The 21,801-nt window shown below is 37.8% G+C and overlaps 5 protein-coding genes across 10 annotated transcripts; 3 read left to right on the forward strand and 2 right to left on the reverse strand.

The window, feature by feature from the left end:
* Positions 1-814: 814 nt before the first annotated feature.
* On the forward strand, positions 815-12,454 carry jdp (DnaJ domain-containing protein). Of its 2 annotated transcripts, none has more exons than XM_017145112.3 (5): positions 815-863; positions 1,602-1,735; positions 5,218-5,319; positions 9,435-9,590; positions 10,899-12,454. In XM_017145112.3, exons 2-5 carry the CDS (start codon positions 1,649-1,651, stop codon positions 11,145-11,147), a joined length of 594 nt encoding a protein of 197 aa, XP_017000601.1. In that variant the 5' UTR covers positions 815-863; positions 1,602-1,648; the 3' UTR covers positions 11,148-12,454. The 2 variants fall into 2 exon arrangements, with proteins under 2 accessions (XP_017000601.1, XP_017000602.1); XM_017145113.3 differs by having other exon boundaries at positions 9,435-9,551.
* A 223-nt stretch (positions 12,455-12,677) lies between these two features.
* Positions 12,678-15,351, reverse strand: LOC108059635 (prolyl 4-hydroxylase subunit alpha-2). 4 transcript variants are annotated; one of them, XM_070217589.1, is made up of 10 exons: positions 15,139-15,351; positions 14,822-14,984; positions 14,604-14,755; positions 14,393-14,549; positions 14,004-14,331; positions 13,471-13,947; positions 13,350-13,412; positions 13,141-13,216; positions 12,974-13,063; positions 12,678-12,907 (listed from the first exon to the last, which is right to left on the reverse strand). In XM_070217589.1, the coding sequence occupies exons 2-10, from the start codon at positions 14,911-14,913 to the stop codon at positions 12,756-12,758; spliced, it is 1,587 nt and encodes a 528-aa protein (XP_070073690.1). In that variant the 5' UTR covers positions 14,914-14,984; positions 15,139-15,351; the 3' UTR covers positions 12,678-12,755. The 4 variants fall into 4 exon arrangements, with proteins under 4 accessions (XP_070073690.1, XP_017000482.2, XP_070073689.1 ...); XM_017144993.3 differs by having other exon boundaries at positions 14,822-15,065; XM_070217588.1 differs by having other exon boundaries at positions 14,822-15,083.
* Positions 15,352-15,504: 153 nt separating this feature from the next.
* On the forward strand, positions 15,505-19,707 carry LOC108059602 (prolyl 4-hydroxylase subunit alpha-1). Its single transcript, XM_017144951.3, has 7 exons — positions 15,505-15,711; positions 15,763-15,902; positions 15,958-16,108; positions 16,165-16,364; positions 16,425-17,074; positions 19,104-19,269; positions 19,329-19,707. Exons 1-7 carry the CDS (start codon positions 15,530-15,532, stop codon positions 19,433-19,435), a joined length of 1,596 nt encoding a protein of 531 aa, XP_017000440.3. The 5' UTR covers positions 15,505-15,529; the 3' UTR covers positions 19,436-19,707.
* Positions 17,136-18,640, reverse strand: LOC108059619 (angiopoietin-4-like). The gene is made up of 2 exons (XM_017144977.3): positions 17,351-18,640; positions 17,136-17,289 (listed from the first exon to the last, which is right to left on the reverse strand). Exons 1-2 carry the CDS (start codon positions 18,475-18,477, stop codon positions 17,196-17,198), a joined length of 1,221 nt encoding a protein of 406 aa, XP_017000466.3. The 5' UTR covers positions 18,478-18,640; the 3' UTR covers positions 17,136-17,195.
* A 23-nt stretch (positions 19,708-19,730) lies between the features above and the next one.
* Positions 19,731-21,744, forward strand: LOC108059612 (prolyl 4-hydroxylase subunit alpha-1-like). 2 transcript variants are annotated; one of them, XM_017144963.3, is made up of 7 exons: positions 19,731-19,953; positions 20,014-20,162; positions 20,215-20,365; positions 20,418-20,617; positions 20,670-21,319; positions 21,384-21,549; positions 21,605-21,744. In XM_017144963.3, exons 1-7 carry the CDS (start codon positions 19,754-19,756, stop codon positions 21,709-21,711), a joined length of 1,623 nt encoding a protein of 540 aa, XP_017000452.2. In that variant the 5' UTR covers positions 19,731-19,753; the 3' UTR covers positions 21,712-21,744. The 2 variants fall into 2 exon arrangements, with proteins under 2 accessions (XP_017000452.2, XP_070073748.1); XM_070217647.1 differs by lacking the exon at positions 20,014-20,162 and having other exon boundaries at positions 19,807-19,953.
* The last annotated feature ends 57 nt before the right edge of the window (positions 21,745-21,801 follow it).

Raw genomic sequence — 21,801 nt, forward strand, 5'->3', positions numbered from 1 at the left:
TTTTAATTTGAAAACCAATGCTCCTCTGGTTCGGTTATTTTCCGTTCGGATTTCGATTCGCACTCGTTCGCCGTTCGATTTGACTTCATTTTGGGGAAAAAGTTTTGTGCCGAGCAGCTGGCCGCAGATTGATGAGTTTTCTTTTTCGGGTGGAGCATTAATTTCCCCTTAACAAATTCTGCAAACTTTGTTTTCTTGGGGGCGGGAAAGATGAACATGTTTTTTTGAGGGCACGAGATCAACAAGTGGGCATGGGTTGCTCATTTATGGTATTGTATTATGGCATTTTATGGAAAAAGCTTTTTACAAAGTTTTTGGTTTGAATTTAATTGTAGAGACAACAACCAATCAACGCAACTTTTGAGCTTTGAGTGCAATCATTAGATATAAGAAAATGTAAACTTAAAAAATTAAAAAGAATTTTTATTAAAAAGAAAAATTTAAGAATTAAGTGACATAATAAATAACTTAAAACTTGTTAAATATTTTAAAAAATTAAACTATTTCTGGAATATATATTTATTCAATTTTTTGTACAACATTTTTTTAATTGTTTTCTTGTTTATATCTTTCTTAAGGGGATTTCCCTCTACCAAAGACCTAAGATGATTCAGTCTTTCAAGCCGGGTCTTAAATTCCCCAGTGGTTCCAAGAAGTTTTGAAACCCCCGCTTAGGGGAGCTTGAAAAGCTCGATTGGGAGGCTGTGGGGCTTTGCGAGAGAGAACTTTCTCCCCATCTCGAAGCTCTTCCAATCCAATCCGAAGTGGAAAAACAAGCCGAAGCGGGTTTCACGACGGGGCGATACCATCAGTTCGACTTTTGACGCGCTGCCAGAAACATCGTGAGCACCGCTTAACCCAAAGTATATATCCAGGGAAATATATATAATATATAGACTGCGATTCCCAGAGAGTGGGAGTCAGAGTAACAGAAACAACAAGAAACTTACTAAAAGAGAGTGTTCTAGTGCAAGACAAGCTGATGTTTAGTACATTTGATTTTGAGCGGGCTGCAATAAATAAACAGAGCATTTCCCCCCGTTAACAAAAAGTTAAGGCCCGAGAAAAACAACAAGTGAAAGTGCTTCTACCAACCGCAGCAAAACAAACGAAAAACCCAAGCCAAAAAACCAAAACAAAACCAGATCTTTCAGCTGATTACTAAGCGATTTCGTTTTTGTGCATTTGTGATTAACTTATTTTTAGCGCTAATTGTTCCAAATCGAAGGTCACGCAATCCCCGTTCGTTTGCTTCGGTTTTATTTCAATTTGAGTTAATTTCAGTTACCAATTTATTGTTGATCTTCCGGTAAAGAAAAAACAAAACAAGAACAAGTGAAAATAATAAGAAACTATATTTTTCGTTCTTCGGTATCTTATCTGTTATCAGTTACTAAGAACTTAAAGACCATTTTAAATATTTTGATAATTAAATAATTTGATCATTAAAAAAAAATAATAAAAAAATATTGTTTGTAATCAAAAGACAATTTACCTCTCAATTAATAAAAATATTGCCTAATATACTATCATTTTAAATGCCATAAAGTTCTTTTAATTAATTGCCAACCTTGAACTTGTGTAAATTTTCTTCAATATAGAAAAATACATATATATTCCCGACCGATCCCAAGGAAAAACTGACGCAATGAGCGCCGTTGATGCCATAATCAATTACAAGCGCAGCCCCAACGAAGACTTCTACGGTCTGCTCCATTGCGATGAGAACTCATCGGTAAGTTGACCATCTGATCTAATATACCACCTACTATATATCTATTTATCTGACCAACCAACTTTACAGCACCTTTTACCTTTGCTCGAATTGTTTCCCCTAACTTTTGCTAAGCTTGGCTGCCAAACTCACTTGGCCCATCAAACTTTACTCCGAATTTAATTAGGGTCTAATCGAATTGCGGCTTTCAAAAGTGCGACTAATCGAATTGGGGCTTTTAGGTTGGAACAGTTTCGAGCTGCGCTGACTTACATTGATAGCTCTTATAAGCCTTAAAGTCCAAGTGTTTATTAAATGTTCGTGCAGGCTATATAAACCTTCGCATGAAATCATCTTTGAAATCAGATACAATTCGTGTGGCGACTCGGCACTTAGAGAAAAAGTATATAAATAGTTTAAAATGATAGTGGATTGGAAGAAGAAATGAAACAGGTATTTTTATTGTATTGGGATCACAAACCTAAATATATTTGGATGTCTAAAAATTAAGATAAAAGCATCTTCATAATACATCTTACAAAAATTTAATATAATTTACATAATAATTTTGAAATAATTACTTACAGCAAACTTTAAAGAGACTAACCTAACTGAGTGATTATAATGTATTTTAACTGTTTTTCAAAAATATTTGTAAATTTGTCTTTTCAATCTTTAAAAAAGTATAAATTTTTAAATCCATAAATTATTATAAATATATTTTCTGGAAGTTGTATTTTGCCTTAAAATTATGGAATAGAAAAGACTAAGTTAACTTAGTGTGAACTTTGTTTTTCCAATTGTTTTCTAGAATATTTATAGCTATTTCTAGATTTTCTCGCTGTTTGTTTCGAAGGCGAGAGGTTTGCTTTGAGAATTAGTTTCAATTACTCAGTCAGCCATCGTAGATTGGCAGAATTGGCGTTGATCCGCCGCAGCTGCAGTTGCAGCATCGAGCATCGAATGCAGTTTGAGTCAGAGGTCCAGAGACCCAGAGATCCGCAGACTCAAAGGTTTACCCTCTGCACACCAGGAGTTAAGAGCCCATCTAAGCCGAGCGATTGTTGGGTAAACCAACTCCTGTCTGAACGGAATTAACGAGCCCGGTGTTTGGCAGGCAATCTCGGGCGGCTTAATGGCATTTACCCATCGGCAGACTCGATTCTTGGCATCCACCTGACATTCATCTTGAGTTGTCACATTTTCGGGTTCACTTCGTTGCGAGTTTCTCGTTTCTCGCCTGTAATCAAATTTATTGGCCCGGAAAATACGCAAGTTAGGTGGCAGAGCTGTCGATTGCACGGGGAATCTATTGAATTATGCAGCAGCTCCAGGACCCAAAGTCCCGTCATCGATTTTGCTGGGCATGTAAACAAAATCAAATATTTGTAGAGAGCTTGGGGGAAATTCAAGGGGCATTCAAGGGGGAGCTAAGCATTACGACCAGGCCTTTATCACGTAGTCTTTAGTGACCCCCCACCACAAACCTATAGACTATCTCCATTGCCCCGGCAATTATCTCGACTTGGCATCCATTCTCGCCACTCGAGAATGCAGCCATTCCATTCTCATGCAGATTAGTTTTGTGGGAATTTGCATACGCAAGCCAAACAACCAGAGCTACGCAAACTTCGAATGTTTTCGGGGCTAATTTGAGGAGGAGAGCAGAGATCTCCCGGCGATTCTGGCCATTTTAATTGGCCGGGTGCAATCTGATGGGGGAATTAATTAAGTGGGAATTGCAATTGGTTCGGTGTGACTGTGGTGCAAATTTATCGAATGGCCAGGCATTCGATTGTGTAGTGCAAAAGTACAGTAGGCACTTTCCCCTGGGCATCGAAACAGGAGCACGAAATTCTGTGGAACGGATTCCACTTGTCTAATTATAGAAACCCCAAGGCTGCGGCTGCTTTGGCCACGTACACGCTGGCGTATGAGCAATATTAATTGCGCTGAAATTAATTATACGCACCGTTGCAGTGCGGTTGGCACAGCAAATGAAGCTCGTCGCTCAAAGCATGCAAGTAATCCACTTTCTGGAGGAGAAACATCCACGGGGAATGAAAGGCAACTAAAGCAAACCATCAATTCTGTCAACATCATAGAGAGAGATTCTCATATGTATATTTTCCAAACACCATGGTGACCTAAATATGCTTTGCTCTGTGGCAGCTGCTTTTTGACGTTTCCCCCTGCGAACAATAGACTCGAAACCGAATGGAATAAAAAGGGACCCATGCCGGTCATTCTCATCTCTGTGCGGCTGCCTTGGTCCTTTGTGTGCCGACCGATGGTGCGCGAAAAGCCATTTCCATTTACAAGACAATAAACAAGCAGCTTTGTGCGGTGAGCACTGTAGATTTTTGGGTATACGTTACCATAGATACATAGAAATAAAAAGGAAAATCTAGACAAAAAATATTAAAACTACTTTAAAAAGTGCTTAAAAGTGTGCTAATATATTTTGAATACGGAAAATCTGTTTTGCATACTTTTGGACACCTCCAAAAATTACGGAATATTTTGTTTATTTTCCCTTAAAACAATTATCAATTGAATTTTGTTTAATTTTTTTATTCCCAAAAATTAGGTTTTGTTTAAAATGTTTTTTTAAAATTCAATTATTTTTTTTTTAATTTGTAAGTAAGTTTCCCAACTATAAATCATATTTATTAGGCAAACATTTTAAGATAATTATTTTAAACTATACTTTTATTATTTACAAATTATTATTAAAAAGGCCCCAATTTCTCTCAGTGTGCCCTTCAGCATCATCGCCATCATTATTTTTATTTCTTGCCCCGAGGACCATAAAGTCAGTATCAGATCATCGTTGGTAGCTGTCAACTTGTTGCTTTTGGCCGAAAGACACTCGGGCTTAATTAATATCAATTGTTTGCCAAGTGTCAAAAGCCTTTTTGCCCGAGTCAAGGACACTGACGAGTGAATTAATTTGGCAACAGCACTTTAAACCCTTAAAGTTTTTCCGCTTCTCCCCGAGCCAGCTTTCCCAGCCTTTCCCCCAAGTTACAAATACAAGTACAAGTAGTTTTTCCCAAGCCTGCCGCAAAATAATGGCAAAAAGCGACAGCTTTTCTATTACTTTAAGTGGTGCTCAACTGCGCACGAACGTTTTTGCTCGTCAAGTTTTAATGTTTGCTTATTGTTATTTCGTTATTCGTGGTTGGTTGTTTGGGGATTTGATACCCACATTTTGTGGGGTTTGGGGGTTTTCTTCTGCAAGTGACAGCTTTACCTGAGCTGCGGTCTCCTTGGAAATCTGCATGCCGCAGGAGACATTCGCATATCACCCGTGTCCTTGTTTGCCCTCCCATTATGTAATGTCTACCTGATACCGTACATAATATGTTTGCCCCGAAAGGGCATTTTAAATATTTATGCCACAAAATACTTGGTTAATTTGCTGGCAAAGAGAATTCATCATCGCAATTCACTTAACTTGGCTAACTAATTTATGCGTTGCTCTTTCTTTCTTTTTTCAGCCCGAGCAGATCCAGGCCGAGTACAAAGTCCTGGCCCTACAATATCATCCCGACAAGAATGCCGGCGACAAAGAGGCGGAGGCCAAGTTCCAACAGCTAAAGGTAGGCAAAAAAAAAAGGAAGACCAAAAACACCAAACACAAAAAGAGATCCAAGAAAAAGGCAAGCGTTTCGGCATTTTACATATTTAATGAAGTTTCCCAGGGTGTGGCAGCTGCTTTTTTGGGGAGTGTGAGAATTGGGTGGCCTGTAAATTTGACAGCCTGTGGGGCAATATGTTCGAGATGAAAGTTACCGGAGCGAGCTTAAAATTAAAAGATGCTTAAACATGATACTCAGTCTGTTTAAACATCCTCGCAGGGGGAGAAGAGCTTCGAATGTGTAAATACCTCGGGCGGAATTTATCTTTGCATTTATCCCTGATATGTGTAAATTCAAGGGATAAATATTAAGCCACACAATCCGAATTGATTGCCTTAAGAAATTTAAATTAAAAACATTTTAAGTCTGGGAAATAAGGAACATCTAAGGTAAACATTTTCATACCAAAAAGTATTTAAGGTGCTTTAAAGAAGCTTAATTTTACCGTAGTAATAACATTGTTTAGTACAAGTACTTAAGTAAACTTCACTTGGATTTTAATGAATATGAATAAAACTTAAAAAATTATTTTAATAAAAATATTCAGTTCAAAACAATATTAAGTATAATAAATGAAGTGTCTCCTTTTTATTTTCAATATTTTCAAAAAGTATCAAAAGCCAAATAATAAACGATATATTTATATATATTTGAGAAAAGTCAAGTTCGTGAACATTAAAACAATCTCGAGGAGTTCTAAAAGGCGAATATGAATGGAAATGGAGAGCGGAGTGAAAAGTTTTGTTCTGCGGAAGTTGGTGGACTTTTGGAACCGCATAAATGGCTCGAGTTCAGTTCAGAACTTTCTGTTTCGTATCTTGATAAGTTGATAGAGGAAATGGAGAGCATTTTCCTGGAAAACCTCCCTCCCCCTGAAATACCCCTTGATAGTTTCTGTAATTAGCTGTGGCCCACTCAACCGAACGCATCTATTCAAAATCGTGTCTGTCAGTTGGGGAAAGTTTTAAGCTGCATTAAACAATGGCTGCCCTTTGCACACACACATACACACTCACGCACGCACTTAACCCACTTACACAGACATACTATTCAGTGGCTCAAACACACTCACACACACCCTGGCCTCAAATTGAATTTTCCAAGCGACAAAAGAAAAACAAGGCGGCAACGATGAGATAAAATAAATTACCCATACGAAATATATTTTTTGAAAACGTTTATTGATTTTCCCCATCAAAGAAAAAAAATAAAAGGGCGTTGGGGGGTTGGAAAAAGGCGTGTCGGAACCTGACAACTCATTAATGTGTGGCTAAAAACAAAATCAAATTGATGTGGGGGAAAAGTGCCGGGATTCCAAAGGTAGAAATGGGGGATGTTCTGCTTGGTGGGAAAAGTGTAAAAATAAAATTAGAGTTTGACAGGTAATGTGAGTGAATTGTTATTAATTTTAGCGGAGGAAAAACATTTTTATTAAGCAAAAAATAATGAAAAATATATATTTTTAACGTAGTTTAAAAGTTATTACTTCTTCGAAGTTAAGATAACGATTAAGATAAATATGGGTAAATTTTATTTAATATAATGGGGCGTTATACATTTTTTTCTTGTTTACAGAATTTAATTAATTAATTTCCTTCTCAGAATTCTTTAAAAAAACATGTGGGAAAATTTTTAAAAAGAATTGTTGTTTATAAAATGCGATTAACATCCATAAGTCTGCTTTCCAATTAGCTTTTCCAAGAAATGCATTTCAATGAGCATTAAGCTCCTTTTCAGGGAATTCGCTGGTGGGTAAAGCCCGGCAATTCAGTTTATTGTAGCTCCCTCCAGGTTGTTGATGTATTTATATTATGTTTTTCCCGCTCCACGGCGAACATGAAGTTTTAACACACTGAAATAACAAAGGCCAAATTGAGGGCGAAACATGAGTCCCTCGTCCTCGTCCGACCTGCAATATGCATGAGGGTCCTTGGTCCTCGATCCTCCTCGGTTCCTTGGTTCTCCTCAACTGAGGCAATTTCCCTCCCGAATCGTAATCATACTTATGGCTGTCCGGTGGAGCAGGAATGCGCCGTACAATTTACGGCTCGTAAATTTTGGACGTGCATGTGTTCGTGGGGCTCGTAAATATGCCAAAATATCCCAGGATATGCAGGAGGACTTACCTTTATGGCCAGCCCATAAAACAAACAAAAAGCGTGAGCGTATGTGAGCCCATGAAGCGTTTAAAATGAAATGTTGAGATTTGAGATTTTCAAGGGCCAGCATTCCTAGGGAAAGTCCACAGCCACAGCTCTGCATTTCCCCGAGGAGTATGCAAATGAGTCGGGACTTTATCATCCTGGCAACTCGACTAAGAACTTACAACACAATTTGCAGTTGTCAAGCTGTCCCTCTAAATCCCGTCAAGAAATACTGGGCAGGGATCCTATAATAACGAAAGGATAAACAAGAGTGGTTTGGAATATGAAATTGCGTTTTGATTCTTGTCAGGTGCAGATGAGCCGCTTCCGAAACTGTTAATTGCCGCCCTCCAAAGGGTCTGAAATGGAATTTTATTTCCATAAAAAACCGCTCAACGATTGCTGCTAATTGAAGACAAACAAACTCGGGGTTATCCTGGCTGGAGCCTTGTTTGCTGACCCACATAATCAGTGGGTAGTGAAATAATTGATTATCATGTAAACAGGGCACCGAAAAGCAGCCGGAACAATAAAACAGCAGGCCAGCGATGAAATCTCAGAGCCTCAATTGAGCATGTGTGTAAGTGGGTGTCTATCTGGGTATCTGCACTGGGAAAAATAAAACAAACATGCAGAGCTGGAAAATTATTGAAAATATATCTAAAAGTACGCTACAATATTTGAAATGTCTAAAATTTCGATCGATAAATGCAAAAGACGATGTTTCAAAGCATACTTTTAGACATCGTTTAAATTGATTTTAAATCACAAGATATAAAATCATAAGAATCTCAATCGAAAAATAAAAGTATTAATTATTAATGCATACTTTCAGGCACCTTTAATACACCTTTCAGTAATATTAAATTTAGATAACATTTAATTAGTACTTTTTTGTACAGTGTATCCCACTGTGTGTATTGAACACCCTCGAAGCGTGTCGGTGCCTACCGCTGTGGTTATGTGTGTCTGTTGGGTCTGGCCGTAAAAGTAGTCAAGATATATATCAAGCCCCAGCCGAGGCTATCAAAATCACTTGAGCGTGCAAATATGTGGGAGCCTCTCCGCAGATGAGTGTGTATGAGTGCGGGTATTCCCCTAGTGTCTGTGTGTGTGCATGCCAATAAGTGTGCTATAGGAAGGCATATGAAATTGATTAACATGCAGGCACAGAAAACAGAACTTGGGATGGGTCGGCATCCGAAACCTGTGCTGCTGTTTATTTTGCACTTGAGCAAATCCGAGTCCTGACTTTCATGGCGGGCTGATCAGCTTTTAAGAACGGATGGGTTGTGTGTGTGCCTCTTTCATGTTTCAGTTTCATTTCGGAGAAAAATTGATTAAAGCCCGCTTCTTGTTACACACACATTTTGTGCTGTAAACTGAGAAATTTCACTCAATCTGTGCCACAGATTATTCATGACTGAAAACGGGAATTTGGAAGAAAACAATTTCAATGGAATGCCAAAGGACAGGGTCAGTAGAAAGGCTATTTACAAGAAATTGAGACCCTTGCATTTTCTTGAAATATTTTCTTTTGTTGCTTTGATTATAGTCTGTAAGGCAATATATCGTTTTATTTCTGATAAAAAAATATATAAATGAAATATAAAATACAAAATATTTTGACTAGCCCTAAGTTATCGAAAATTAAAACAGAATGGACAAAGAGAAAGATGTATTTAAGTTCGAGATCATTTATCATTAAATTGGTCTAAATTTATGAATTATGAATTTATGGGTCTAAAATATGAAGATATAAATCTAAGAAAATTCAAAGATAAAGGTGAAGGTAAATGGGGATCTGAGCTATAGAGCATTAATCATCAAATTTCTTTAACTTATATGAAGGTATAAAATTACATTGGAATGATCCTTTTATCTACATAAATCCTATAAAATATTAAATTTTTTTTTAATATTTTTTTCCAGGAGGCCAAAGAAACCCTGTGCGACCCCGAAAAGAGGGCCGTTTATGACAAGTGGCGCAACAGCGGCATCTCGATGAGCTACAAACAGTGGCTGGGCATGAAGGAGCATGTCGGTCAGGTGAGAAGATACACGATTGCCGAGAAAGTGGATAAAGAGGTATGCGTTATGGGCCACGGAACTCAGCGAACTCCAGAGAAGTAGCCTTCGTCCTTGACCTCGTCTCCTTCACTCTGTCTAGCCCTCTCACTCGCTCTCTGTGTGGCACAAAGGAACCTCAACTCCATTTCTCTTCTTTTCGAACCTTTTTTGCCCCACTTTTATGTTTCATTCATTGGTTTGTTTGCCACGCTCCTAATGAAATTTGTAAGCCAAGCCGGAGTTCATTTTTGCCGTAGCACAATTAACGCGATTATTCATTCCCCACCCGAAAACCACCCAGTTTTCCCCGTCCTTCGAGAGCTCTATGGTAATTTCCGCTGCCGGGCGAAGCGGAAATTGTCGCCCATCCATCAGCGGCTGACATTGTCCGGTCTTCTAGGGGAGGGGTGGGGATTATGGGCCCCAAATCCGCATTTGCATTTCTAATTTTCAGCTCGGACACCTAGCTGAAAACAAACTTCACGGTGAAAAGGCTGCCAAAGTCGGAAAAAGTCCCTTGAAATCAATAAAATTCAAGGGGAAACTGCAAACAATAGAAACTCCTTTCAAGGTAGTTCATTATGAAAAGGTTGTTCTCTTTGTGCTTCAGTTTTGTTCTTTAATTAGAACTTTTCATGGAGTCGGTCTTGTTATTTTCTTTTACAAATTTAGGGCAGAGTAGGTTTTAATAGTTTAGATTAAATTATTTTATATGAAAAGATATTAATTATAAAATTATTCCCCAGAATCCAGATGAATTTCTTAAATACTGAAGTGAAGAATTTAAAAATATAAATGTTATAGTGAAGATAACAGTTCTGAAATTACTTGCTAAATTTATAAAAGTAAAGTTTATAATTTTAAAGTTTCTGACTACAATTACCGGAATCGGAAATTTCGTTTCCGAATTGAAATTTTCTTTTATTTTAATTGTTGCATACTTTAAGATGCTAAATTTTTTTTTTTTAAATATTATTTCCTAAATTTGTTATTTTGAACTCCAGAACTTTCTTCCAGTTAATTCCACTCGTAGTTTTGAAATTTAGAATACCCCATGGAACCTCTTGTTCTTCTTATTTCTCTGTGTGTCTCTCTATAAGCCCGCTCCTGAGTGCCCGACGAACTCCACCGAATGTACAAACCTCTCTTGAATGTGCCTCTTCATCCAACTCTATGTGTACCCGTGTGTGTGTTTTTGCATGCGCTTCGAAAGAGGACCAATGCAACTGCAGCAAGTAAATCAAGTTGCCTTGGTTCTCGACTGAAAAACCGCGGGAATTTTATCTAATTAAATACCTTTGTGCCCTCTCTGACCGCCAATCAAAGTCCATGCACTGGGTGACTCCCAAGACCAAGGATCGCATGCTGCCGGAGGCCGGAGGAGCAGCTGCCCAGGGGCAGGGATCTGGATCCGGAGCAGGATGCAGCAGCGGTGGCCTGACCGCAGCCTCGCCCAATCCCGCCCATCGGCGGGCCTCGGAGGGCGGGGCGGCCTTGTATTATGGGAGTCGCAAGGGCGAATGGGGCGGCGAGAACACCGATGTGGCCAACAAGTTTCGCAACTACGAGATCTAAGTGAATCCTTGGCCAGACATCAAAAAAGTTTCAATTTAAAAAAAGAAAGAAAACATTTACACAAGCATACATATATACCAAGTCGAACCGAAGAAGATAGAAGTTATGCAATTATATCAAAATATTCTGAAAGGGAAACAAAAGTTTATTATCAATGTGTAACTTAAGCGTTGCGAACTACAGAGCACAGATACTCGTCTATAGATGTTTTATAGGTGTACAAAAAAAGATATAACTAGAAAAATGGTAATTAACTAACGTATATTTAAGAGAAAAGAAACTGTAATTTCAATAAACTCCCCCGACGAAGAAGAATTCCCAGGCGGAGCGGCAAGAATTTTAAGTTGAAGTTACTTAGTCAAATTTTAACGCAGTCAACTGCATAACATAATATATACACACCATAAACTATTGATAAATATATATTTATGTAATCAGTGTATTTGTATATCGATGTTTCAAACTGTACCATGAATGTACCCCCAAGACAATCCCTTGGCAGCAAACAAAACTAAGCTAAAGCTAAAGCTAAAACTGTAACTGAAACTAAACTATAACTAAAAACTAGTGACAGTCTAGCAAATCACCCACCACAAAGCAAAAATAAAGAAATGCATATTGAAAGACATAATAAAGCGAATTTAAACCTTTATACACACGACACATTTGCATAGTCAAAAAAAACTCTCACTCGGTGTCCTTTTTAAATGCAACATTGCGAAAAAATCTCCAAACTGAACTATTTTCCCTAGAAAATCTACAAAAAAAAACACAAAACATCAAAGAAAAATCAAAAAAAAAGGAAGTCAGAAGAGAAATTTATATAAATGTTTTAATGGATAGAGCGGTGAACTTTTCCAACTTATACATGTAGCTGAGAATTATTGTCATTATTATATTACAACTATTATGCGCAGAGCAGAGAAAATAATTACTACATAAATGTTGTTGCTGGATTTAAATGCATTACATATATACAACTACATATGAATGTTTGTTTTAAGACATACGCTATTGAATTTATTCAAATACACACATATTGCGGATAGAGCAGAAGATCAGATCGGAAAGGAAAGGATATAGGAACAGCTGCAGGCCAAAGCCAAATGACCCCGTGACCCCCGGTGACCCCTTAGAAGGGGCGCCTGCGGGGGCGGGGCACCAGCTAGTACTAGCAGGTACGCAATTAATTAGTGTTGGTTCAAACTTAGCTGGCCATACATGTTACAAGCAGCGAGCGAACAGATCACAAATAAATCAACTTTTTTGAAAGGGGTTCCCACTCCTGGCGGACCTCAGGTATTCAATCGTGTGTATTTACTGGGGGGAGATATTTCGGGAAGTACTCTATACGAAAGTAAGTATACAATTGAATTTTCTTAATTTGGAATATATATTATTAAAATTGTATACTCCAAAAAACATTTTTTAGGAAAGTAAATTTACTAAATTACAACGAAATCTTATTAAACTCATATACATTTTTTTATAGTAGTTATATATTTTCGTATTAATAAAGGCATATTTTCATTCAGTTGTAGTATATTTAATATATTAAACTTAAATTCCGTTTCATTAAAGCTTGACTTAATTTTTGTTTAATTATACCTAACTAATATTAGTTTGGTAAATAGAAGCTGCCTGCTCCTCATTTCGTTTACTTAGTTCCAAAATTTGAGCAAATGTAGCCAATGAATCGTCCCAAAGTTCACAAGGTCGTCGATCAGATTGATCATTTTCCCGGATCCAGCGGTTTTGAACTGTAAAATAAAATCACATGAATTATGGGATCCGTTGATTTAATATTATATTTTTTCAAAACAAACCCCATTTGGAACCAGTGATAATGGGACAGGCGCCATGTTGAGTACGAACATCGCCCACTCCAGAGGCATGAAGATTGTGCCAAAAGGCAGCTGTAGCACAAAAATTTGTTTATTATGTAATTAATTAAAAATGGGATATAAAATAAAGTATTTAAGAATATACCCACCTGCATATTTCTGGGGCTTCAAGAGTGTCCTTAGTTGGGGAAACGCAGTGCCACCTCCCTGTTCTACATCAGAAAGCTATGAATAGTTAAAAATGTTTCAGTAATAACGAAAAATAAAAATGCATTTTAATTCTCATTTTATTTTAAGCGTTAACAACCAGTCCAAACTTTGATGTACCTTTAAATCATATATTTTTTGGTTTACTCACATAAAAGAGAACTGTGGCAATGCGATTGCCCAACTCGGGAGAGGAAATCAAACCGGCATCAAACTGTTGAGTAAGGAGAATATTATATTATTATATATATTAAAAGGCTTCCCTAACTTACAGAAGCCTGGTTAAACCAGTCCGTGTGCTGGCCGTAGTGCCCTCCGATTCCGTAGTTGGCAAACTGATGATCCTCAGCGTACTTCATGTTCATATTGGTCATGTCGGATACCCTCTGATCGATGGTGGCTAAGACCTTATGGGCTGTGGCCGGGATAAAGGTGAACTGACTGGTTCTCACATTCGAAACCACAGACTCATTGTTGCTCGTTATGGTGGCCCTAATCAGCCTGTTTTCAGTTAGCTTCCTTATAACATCGATTTCGCTCTGGTAAATGACATCGTGATAGAGCACGAGTAGGGGATCCTGGAAAAGTTCCTCCGCCTTCAAGGGGGCTATCCACAGGAAAGGATGCGTTTCGGTTACATATCCACAGCGAAGATGACGTTTTTGGCTAGGGGTAAGTTGCCAATGGCCACTGCAGGTGAGACTGTAGGCCTGGAACTCACCCACCAGCTCATCCTCGTTGGGAATGGGCTGGAAAATTAAATATATAATAATACATTTTAAACATGTGAAAGAAAGCCACTTACTGGATGTTCTAGAATGGGCTGGGATTTATTCAATAAAGCTTTTTCCCCTAGAGCCTCCAAAAAACTCTCATAATTCTTGGAATGCTCCTCACTGGCTGGTTGAATTTGGACTAACTCCTGGTAGGTTTCGTTGAGACCCCGATAGTCCTCCAATTCTTTCTTGGCTTGAACCAAAAGAGCCAGGATCTGTGGCTTTAGATTCTTTTCCTTTTCGCCTCCTGTCAAACGATCTTTGGCTTCCATTAACCAGGAATGAGCCAATCTGGGATGCTGATCCCGGAGAGCCAATCTGGCAATATCCACACAGTGCTCCGAGTTCAATTGGGTGCTAAGTATTATACAAAATAGGTATTTAAAAAAAGATTTAAAAATTCTAAATATTTAATTACCCATAATCCACGCCATCCAAAATTCCCCTGGCCAAGTCCTTGGCCTTTAATCTGTAAACATATTGCAATCGAAGTAGACCATCTATAGCTCCCTCGAGTTCCTTTTTGTCAGGCATTGTCTCCCGATTTCTTAGCTTCCTCAGGCGATTCAGGGGTTCTAGGGGTAGAAAATCATTTATAAGGATTTTTAAATTATACTTTTTTACCTCACTTTCGCCTGTTGAAGTCTCCATTAAGTTCTCAACTCTTTGCCAATCTACAGTCAGTCTTTTATTCAGCAAATATTGATTTAGAGGACTGTCGAAATAAGCTGGTCCCCATTCACGGGCCTCATTTCGCTCACTCTCAAACTCCCTAAGTCGTCTAATAAATAAATAAATGCAAGACATTAATACCAAATATTAGAATAATATTCAAAAATCTTCTTACGCTTTAAGGAAATCCAATTTTCCCTGATTATCAGCTAGGAATTTCTGCACATGCTGGAGCATTTTCTGTTCGTAGCCAAACACTTTGGTCATCTCGTTTATGGAGGAATAAAACTCCCTTCCAGAAACTCCAGAAAATAGTTGGTGAAGCACCAAGAGAAATACTGAAAACACCGGGAATATCATTCTGACTGAGATCCGCTCTCGAGAGCTCTTCGATTCCAACTGATTCCGGCATTTGACCCCTTAGAATATTACATAAGCTATAAGAAGTCAGGGGTTTCAAGTGACAGATCGGAAACCTGTTCTCACACGCACCTAAAGAAAGTGCCGAGTTCGTTGAGCCAGCAACTGGTTTTTCTTAGATAATAACTAATGTGGGTCTATACTTATGGAATTGGCAGAACACGCAGAAGCTAAAAAAAATACAATAATTAAGGAGATATTGAGATTTTATTGGAATAGGAAACTCAAGATATTGGAATACTATAGTAAATACTAAAGCTGTATTTCATTTGCTGAAACTTTCTATTGATTATTAAGGCTTTTAATGGTAAATATTGGGTTACGTTATAGGTAAAGTGGTTAGTAACTAAAGCATGGAAAATTCTACATAAAGGTGTAACTAATAACCAAATAAATGTAATTAAAATATCACTCTACAAGATTTTATTTTTATTTGTTAAAGTTAAATGTTGGGAGATGCAGAATGTGGATTTGGAAACTGCTGCTTATTTGTTTTCTTCTCTTAATTCAAAGTGAGGGCTCCCAAAAGCGGTATTCAAGATCTGTGGTAAATATGGATGACTTACTGAAAATGGAAGGCGATCTGGTTCGCAATTTGGAAACCTATACGGATGTGCTTATTCAGAAAGCTAAAACTATTAGATGGTGAGTACAAGAGCAAAGTTATCAATACCAGCTCTTATGTAAGCATTAAAGGGGGATCCATCAGATGAAGGAAATGCTAGGAAGAACAAAGACTTTTTGGAACAGCGCTTATATCACTTATTCCCTCATTCGTCACCTGCAATCTGATTGGTTGATGTGGCAGAAATATCTGGAAAAGCCTGTTGGTTTGGGTTCGGAATTCCATTAAAGATGATCTTCAGTATTATTAAGAGTATTTTTTCCCAGAACAATTGGCTTATATAAACACAACTAAGGAAATATTGCCACAGAAACATGACTTTGGGGATGCTGCTGATGCAATTAGAAGAATGCAAAGGACCTACGGGATGTTATCAAAAGATATAGCCAATGGTTTGCTGAATGGAGTGCAATACAAGTAGGTTTAAAAGACCTTTCAAAAGTAAATGTTTGTTAATCCGTTTTAAATTTTAGTTCTTCTTTGGCATCCATTGATTGCCTAGCAATGGCTCAACATTTGCTGGGCCAATTTCGTTGGTCTGCTGCAGAGCAATGGATTTTGGCAGGTATTAGAGCTCAGGATCGGATAGGCTTCAAAACAGATATGCAGATGCTGACAGGACCAACAAAGGCTGAACTCTACAGAACCCTGGGAGAAGTTCAATTGGAGCAGGGTGAGAAAAAGGTAGACCCTCTCAACATTATAATTTAAAATAAAAATCTGTTTATTGTAGGAAATGAAGTAGAAGCTTTGGAAGCATATCAGGCTGCCCTGAAATATTCGCCCCATGATGAAAAAATGTTCCAGGAATATCAGAGGTTGGCAAAAAAATCTCTAACCGAACCGATTCGAGAGGAGCCAGAAGATGTTTCAGAAGATATCGAAGAAATGAGACTGCCACCGTGTTGCAGTGGTCGCTGTGAAGTGCCCAGAAAACTGAAAAGACTTTATTGTGTGTATAACCATGTAACTGCCCCATTCCTGCGAATATCACCCATTAAAACGGAGATTCTATCTATTAATCCCTTTGTGGTGATCCTCCATGAGATGGTATCCCTAAAAGAAAGTGCTCTAATACGATCTTCAAGTGAAAAACTTATCGTGCCCTCCCAAACAGTTAATGCCGTGAGAAAAGAATTTATTGTTGACAATTTCCGAACTTCCAAGTCAGCTTGGTTTGATAGTAATGCCAATGAGGCGACTTTAAAGCTAACTGAGCGCTTGAGCGATGCCACGGGTTTGGATATGAAACATTCGGAAGCCTTTCAGGTCAATAACTATGGTATAGGGGGCTCCTTTGAGACCCATTACGATGCATTGCTTTTGGATGAGGAAAGATTTCTGAACGGATATATCGATCGAATGGCTACGAGTCTTTTCTATGTAAGTATATTGAACATAGCTATAAGTAATACTCATTACCTAATGGAAAGATTAAGAAAACTTATTTTTAAAAGCTCAAAATATTTATTGAAATTTTTCAATTTGAAAATACAATAAATGCTCATCCGAATCTCGGTTTAATCATCATTTCGGCAAAGTTGCTGTCCCTGAACGAACGCCAATAAATATGAGAATCGTATTTTCCATTAAGATTACTGAAATTAAAAAGTCTGTTAGTGATGAAATTTGGATTAGTTTTTAATTTTATATGTATACCTCTCTCCGCAATCACTGAACCACCAGCCACTGGAGTATAGACTAGCGCAATGTCCAGTAGAATTATCATTGTCCCGATCAAAGGTGGAAAACTTCTTTCCTTCGCTGTCTCTCAAGGAGTCTTCGACATTGGGTGGCCCACGATATGATCCCAGTGTTTTTAGCTCATAGAATTCCTGCTCGCTTCCAATTTGGAAGTTATCATAGTAAAAGAAGGCGGGCTCTCCACTTTCCTTGTAAAGCCTGATGTACAGTCTGTGGCGCTTTTCCGTAGTCAACTGATGCAGCTTCTCCAGTCCGATGAAAAACTCTCCCGTTAGTTTTCCAAAACCATCCTTATAGTCCGTCCAGCTGCGATTGAAGTCCACCGATCCATCCTGGCGCCTTTGAATGGTTGTCCAACCAAGCTTCAGTTGGTTATCCTTCATTCTTAGTTCTTTTCCTATATACTCGATTTGTTCTATTTTCTCTCGAATTTCCTCTTCTTTCAATTGATTGCCTGTTTCTGCAGCTACCAGTTTAGCATCTTGTTTTAGGCTATTTCTATCTTTTTGTTTTATAAGCTGAGTTTTGCTCTTAATTTCCTTTTCTGCATCAACCAACTCACTTTCTAACTCACTAATAGTTCTAGTCAAGGAGTTCATTTTATCGCTGAGCTCGAAAATTAGCTTGTTCTTTGATGTTATTTCATTCTCATTGTGTTTAAGGTTTTCAGTCAAAACCTGAATATCTTTTAGTTTTAAATTTACAAAATCTTCTTTGATTTTTAACTCTTCTTCTGCATTTGTCAACTTAATAGTTATGTTGTTTATATCTTTATCTTTTTCATATATTAAGTCTTTAATTTGATTTTGGCAATTGGCGATTGCCAACTGGCTTTGCAAGTTGCTTATAGAATTTATTTGATCAGTTTTTTCCTTTATTATATCATCTTTGCATTTCATTTGAAGTTCTGCAATAGTCAGCTTACTTTGCAGTTCTTTAATAGTCTCTTCCAAAGAAATTGAATTTGTTGTTGGTTTCTCAAGATGAGGACTATTTGATGTCGATTCCATGGCACCATCCACGAGATTTAGCTGCTCCAGCAGCAAAGAACCTACAAAAAGCACGAAGAAGCCCAATTTCATGTTGGCTAATCATCGACTGCGAAATCAGAACTAAACTCAAACCCAACAAAGTGCTCAAATTTTATAGCCACAGCTTTTATCGCAAAAGCTGCATACATATGTACAATGTACATACATATATGTGATAACATGTGATGTACACCAAGAAAAAAACCGGTTGAAACTTTTAAAAAAGAAAGACCAAACTTGGTCATAAAGTTTAAACAAAACTCTACAGTTTATTTTCGAAGCAATGGGGCCATAGAAGTTAGGAAACTTAAGGTTCATCAATCATATGATTTTGTCGTAAACAAATTTGGAAAAAATCTATAAACTCTGGTAAAAAAAGAGTTAAAATCCACTGCGTTGGTTTATTTAAATTAAACTAAACAAAAGTTTGAAAAAAAAAAATATTTTTTGAAATGATTTCTAATTTCTATAACGCAATAAAACCAAAACTCCTTATCTGCCTCATGTGCCGGATGCAATGTTTATACAAGTTTAAAGAAGCATATCATACATTTTAAATATAGAGTTTTTAAATTTAGAAGAATGTGCTAAGGGCCACCGTAACTTGTTATCAATAATGGGTACTGAACTATAGCGTTTCTTTATATTTTATTATTAAATTTGTTTCTAACTTGCAGCTGAAAGACGTTCCACAGGGCGGTGGCACCTATTTCCCAGGACTGAACATCACTGTCTTTCCGAAGTTTGGAACGGTCCTTTTCTGGTATAATTTAGACACGAAGGGCAAGCAGCACATCCGAATTATTCACACCGGCTGTCCTGTTATTGTGGGCTCGAAATGGGGTTTGTAGAGTAGTATTTGATGTCTTAATATTCCTTATAAGTATCTTTATCCCTTTTAGTCGTCAGCAAGTGGATAGACGACAAGGGACAAGAGTTCAGGAGGCCCTGCATTAATAAGCGATCACACACTAAATATTTATCATCCATAGAAAAACTTATTATTTAGCTTTTCACGCAAGCTACCGAAGTATGATTAGTTGTTAAGGCCTAGTACTCACTTCAATCGAAAAGCCTACGAAATAAAAATCTCCATTCAAAGTTTTAATCACGAAATTATCCGCCTGTCATTTTTGTATAGAAATTTTCGATTCGATGCCTTTTTTATTGAAGTGAGTACTGGGCTTACAAATTTAAATATTTTTTTAATCTACAAAAAATACTAGGTCAAGGTGAAACAAATAACCGAATAAATTTAATTATGGGCAAAATTATTGTAAATTGTGAGAGATTTATTTCTTATATTTACGATGCAGTGGGTTCCAGAATGCTGATCGGCGGGTTAGTGCATGTGGGAATACTTTTCCTGACCCTGACTTTAGGACAGGTGCACGAAGAAGATACCCAACAGCGCTTTTCAAGATCTGTGGTCAATATGGACGATTTGCTGAATATTGAGGATTATCTGGTACTCAATCTGGAAAACTTTGCTGAATTGCTCTTCCGAAAAGCCAGAACTATTAGATGGTAAGTTAAGCGTTCTATCTAAACAATTAAGGATTACTCAAGGCAATGTAAACGTTAAAGGGGAATCTACCAGATGAGGAAAATTCACCAGAAGCTAAGGGAGTCTAGGAAATTTGTATTTAATCCATTCGAAAGTTATTCCCTCATTCGTCACATGCAATCGGATTGGTTGATGTGGGAATTTTTCCTGAAAAAGCCTGTTGCTCAAGGTGTGTAATTCTAATTTGGGTATTTTTCACTCCTTGATATTATGTTTTTCAGAGCAATTGTCTTATATGAAGACTATGAAGTCCAAACTGCCGCAGGACCGTGACTTTTTTGATGCAGCTGAAGGGATTCGAAAAGTGCAGGCCACATATAAAATATCATCTACTGATATGGCAAATGGTCTGCTAGATGGTGTGCAATACAAGTAGTTATGGTTTTCCTTATAGAGATGGTTGGTTTTTTAATCGACTCCTTAGCTCTACGCTTGCATCTTTAGATTGCCTCGCAATGTGTGAACATCTGGTGAAGGAATGGCGATTACAAGTAGCTGAGGAATGGATACTTTCCGGAATTGAAACCACTAATCGAGTAGTTTCGCAAACAGAGTTACAGTTGTTGAGGGGATCCATTGAACCTGAACTCCACAGATGCCTGGGAAAAGCGCGGATGAAACAGAGTGAGTATAAACTTTGAGCTACAATTAAATATGGTTAATTTATTAAATGTAGAAAAATATGAGGGCGCCTTGGAAGCCTATAAGATTGTCCTGAAACACTCGCCCCATGACTCAAACATATTCACGGAGTATCTGAACTTGGAAAGCAGAGTTCTATCAGGATTGGAACCAATAGAGTATAAAGAAGAGGAGGATGTCGAAAGCGATTATTTGCCCACCTGTTGTAGTGGTCGCTGTGAAGTTCCCCAAAAACTTCGGAACCTTTATTGTGTATACAACCATGTGACTGCTCCTTTTCTGAGACTTTCTCCCATCAAAATGGAGATTCTATCCATTGATCCTTTTGTGGTGATCCTCCATGACATGATCTCCCCCAAGGATAGTGCTCTAATACGATCTTCGAGCAAAAAACACCTTCTTCCCTCCGCTACAGTTGATGTGGGTGCACCCAAAGGACAGAAGAAAGTGGCTGAGTTTCGCACTTCAAAGTCTGTTTGGTATGATTACGATCACAACGAGGCTACCAGGAATATGAATAAGCGCCTGGGCGATGCAACTGGTCTGGATATCAGGTTTGCAGAGTTCTTCCAGGTCATCAACTATGGATTGGGGGGATTCTTCAATACACATATGGACACGCTGCTTTCGGACAAAGCCCGATTCAACGGAGGCTATGATCGTATAGCTACGGCGGTCTTTTATGTTTGTATTTTTTTAAATAATTTTTAGTACCTTATGTATTTATTAGTTATAAAATATTTTACAGCTAAGTGACGTGCCCCAAGGTGGTGGCACCTATTTCCCTAAACTGAACATCACGGTTTTTCCAAAGGCAGGGTCGACTCTCTTCTGGTACAATTTGGATACAAAGGGTAATGATCACCTAAGCACCCGGCACACAGGATGCCCCGTCCTCGTGGGTTCCAAATGGGGTTTGTAGATTAAAAATATTTTTTATTTTATGATATTTATTTACTTTTCTCACAGTTGTTAGTAAGTGGATATTAGATATAGGTCAAGAGTTCACAAGGCCCTGCATCGATTCGATTTCGAAAGCAAAATACTTGGCATCTGCTGAAAAACTTATAATTTAATATTTTTTGTATTTTGTTTTAAAAATTAAATATTGAATTTACAATTTTAAGTGAAACTAATATCTGTAAAAATGTAATTATAAAATAAGT

This window comes from Drosophila takahashii, chromosome 3R (genome assembly GCF_030179915.1).
Source record: "Drosophila takahashii strain IR98-3 E-12201 chromosome 3R, DtakHiC1v2, whole genome shotgun sequence".
NCBI classification, from domain to species: Eukaryota; Metazoa; Arthropoda; class Insecta; order Diptera; family Drosophilidae; genus Drosophila; species Drosophila takahashii.

Coding starts and splice junctions, on each gene's coding strand:
- jdp (XM_017145112.3), top strand. CDS start 1,649: ATGAGCGCCGTTGATGCCATAATCAATTACAAGCGCAGCCCCAACGAA. Junction 5,320..9,434: donor CCAAGTTCCAACAGCTAAAG/GTAGGCAAAAAA, acceptor ATTTTTTTCCAG/GAGGCCAAAGAAACCCTGTG. Junction 9,591..10,898: donor CCGAGAAAGTGGATAAAGAG/GTATGCGTTATG, acceptor CGCCAATCAAAG/TCCATGCACTGGGTGACTCC.
- LOC108059635 (XM_017144993.3), bottom strand. CDS start 15,006: ATGATATTCCCGGTGTTTTCAGTATTTCTCTTGGTGCTTCACCAACTA. Junction 14,756..14,821: donor AAATTGGATTTCCTTAAAGC/GTAAGAAGATTT, acceptor TTTATTTATTAG/ACGACTTAGGGAGTTTGAGA. Junction 13,948..14,003: donor AGCCCATTCTAGAACATCCA/GTAAGTGGCTTT, acceptor TTAATTTTCCAG/CCCATTCCCAACGAGGATGA.
- LOC108059602 (XM_017144951.3), top strand. CDS start 15,530: ATGTGGATTTGGAAACTGCTGCTTATTTGTTTTCTTCTCTTAATTCAA. Junction 16,365..16,424: donor AGAAGTTCAATTGGAGCAGG/GTGAGAAAAAGG, acceptor TGTTTATTGTAG/GAAATGAAGTAGAAGCTTTG. Junction 17,075..19,103: donor TGGCTACGAGTCTTTTCTAT/GTAAGTATATTG, acceptor TCTAACTTGCAG/CTGAAAGACGTTCCACAGGG.
- LOC108059619 (XM_017144977.3), bottom strand. CDS start 18,477: ATGAAATTGGGCTTCTTCGTGCTTTTTGTAGGTTCTTTGCTGCTGGAG. Junction 17,290..17,350: donor TTCAGTGATTGCGGAGAGAG/GTATACATATAA, acceptor TTTTAATTTCAG/TAATCTTAATGGAAAATACG.
- LOC108059612 (XM_017144963.3), top strand. CDS start 19,754: ATGCTGATCGGCGGGTTAGTGCATGTGGGAATACTTTTCCTGACCCTG. Junction 20,163..20,214: donor GAAAAAGCCTGTTGCTCAAG/GTGTGTAATTCT, acceptor TATGTTTTTCAG/AGCAATTGTCTTATATGAAG. Junction 20,366..20,417: donor CTAGATGGTGTGCAATACAA/GTAGTTATGGTT, acceptor TCGACTCCTTAG/CTCTACGCTTGCATCTTTAG.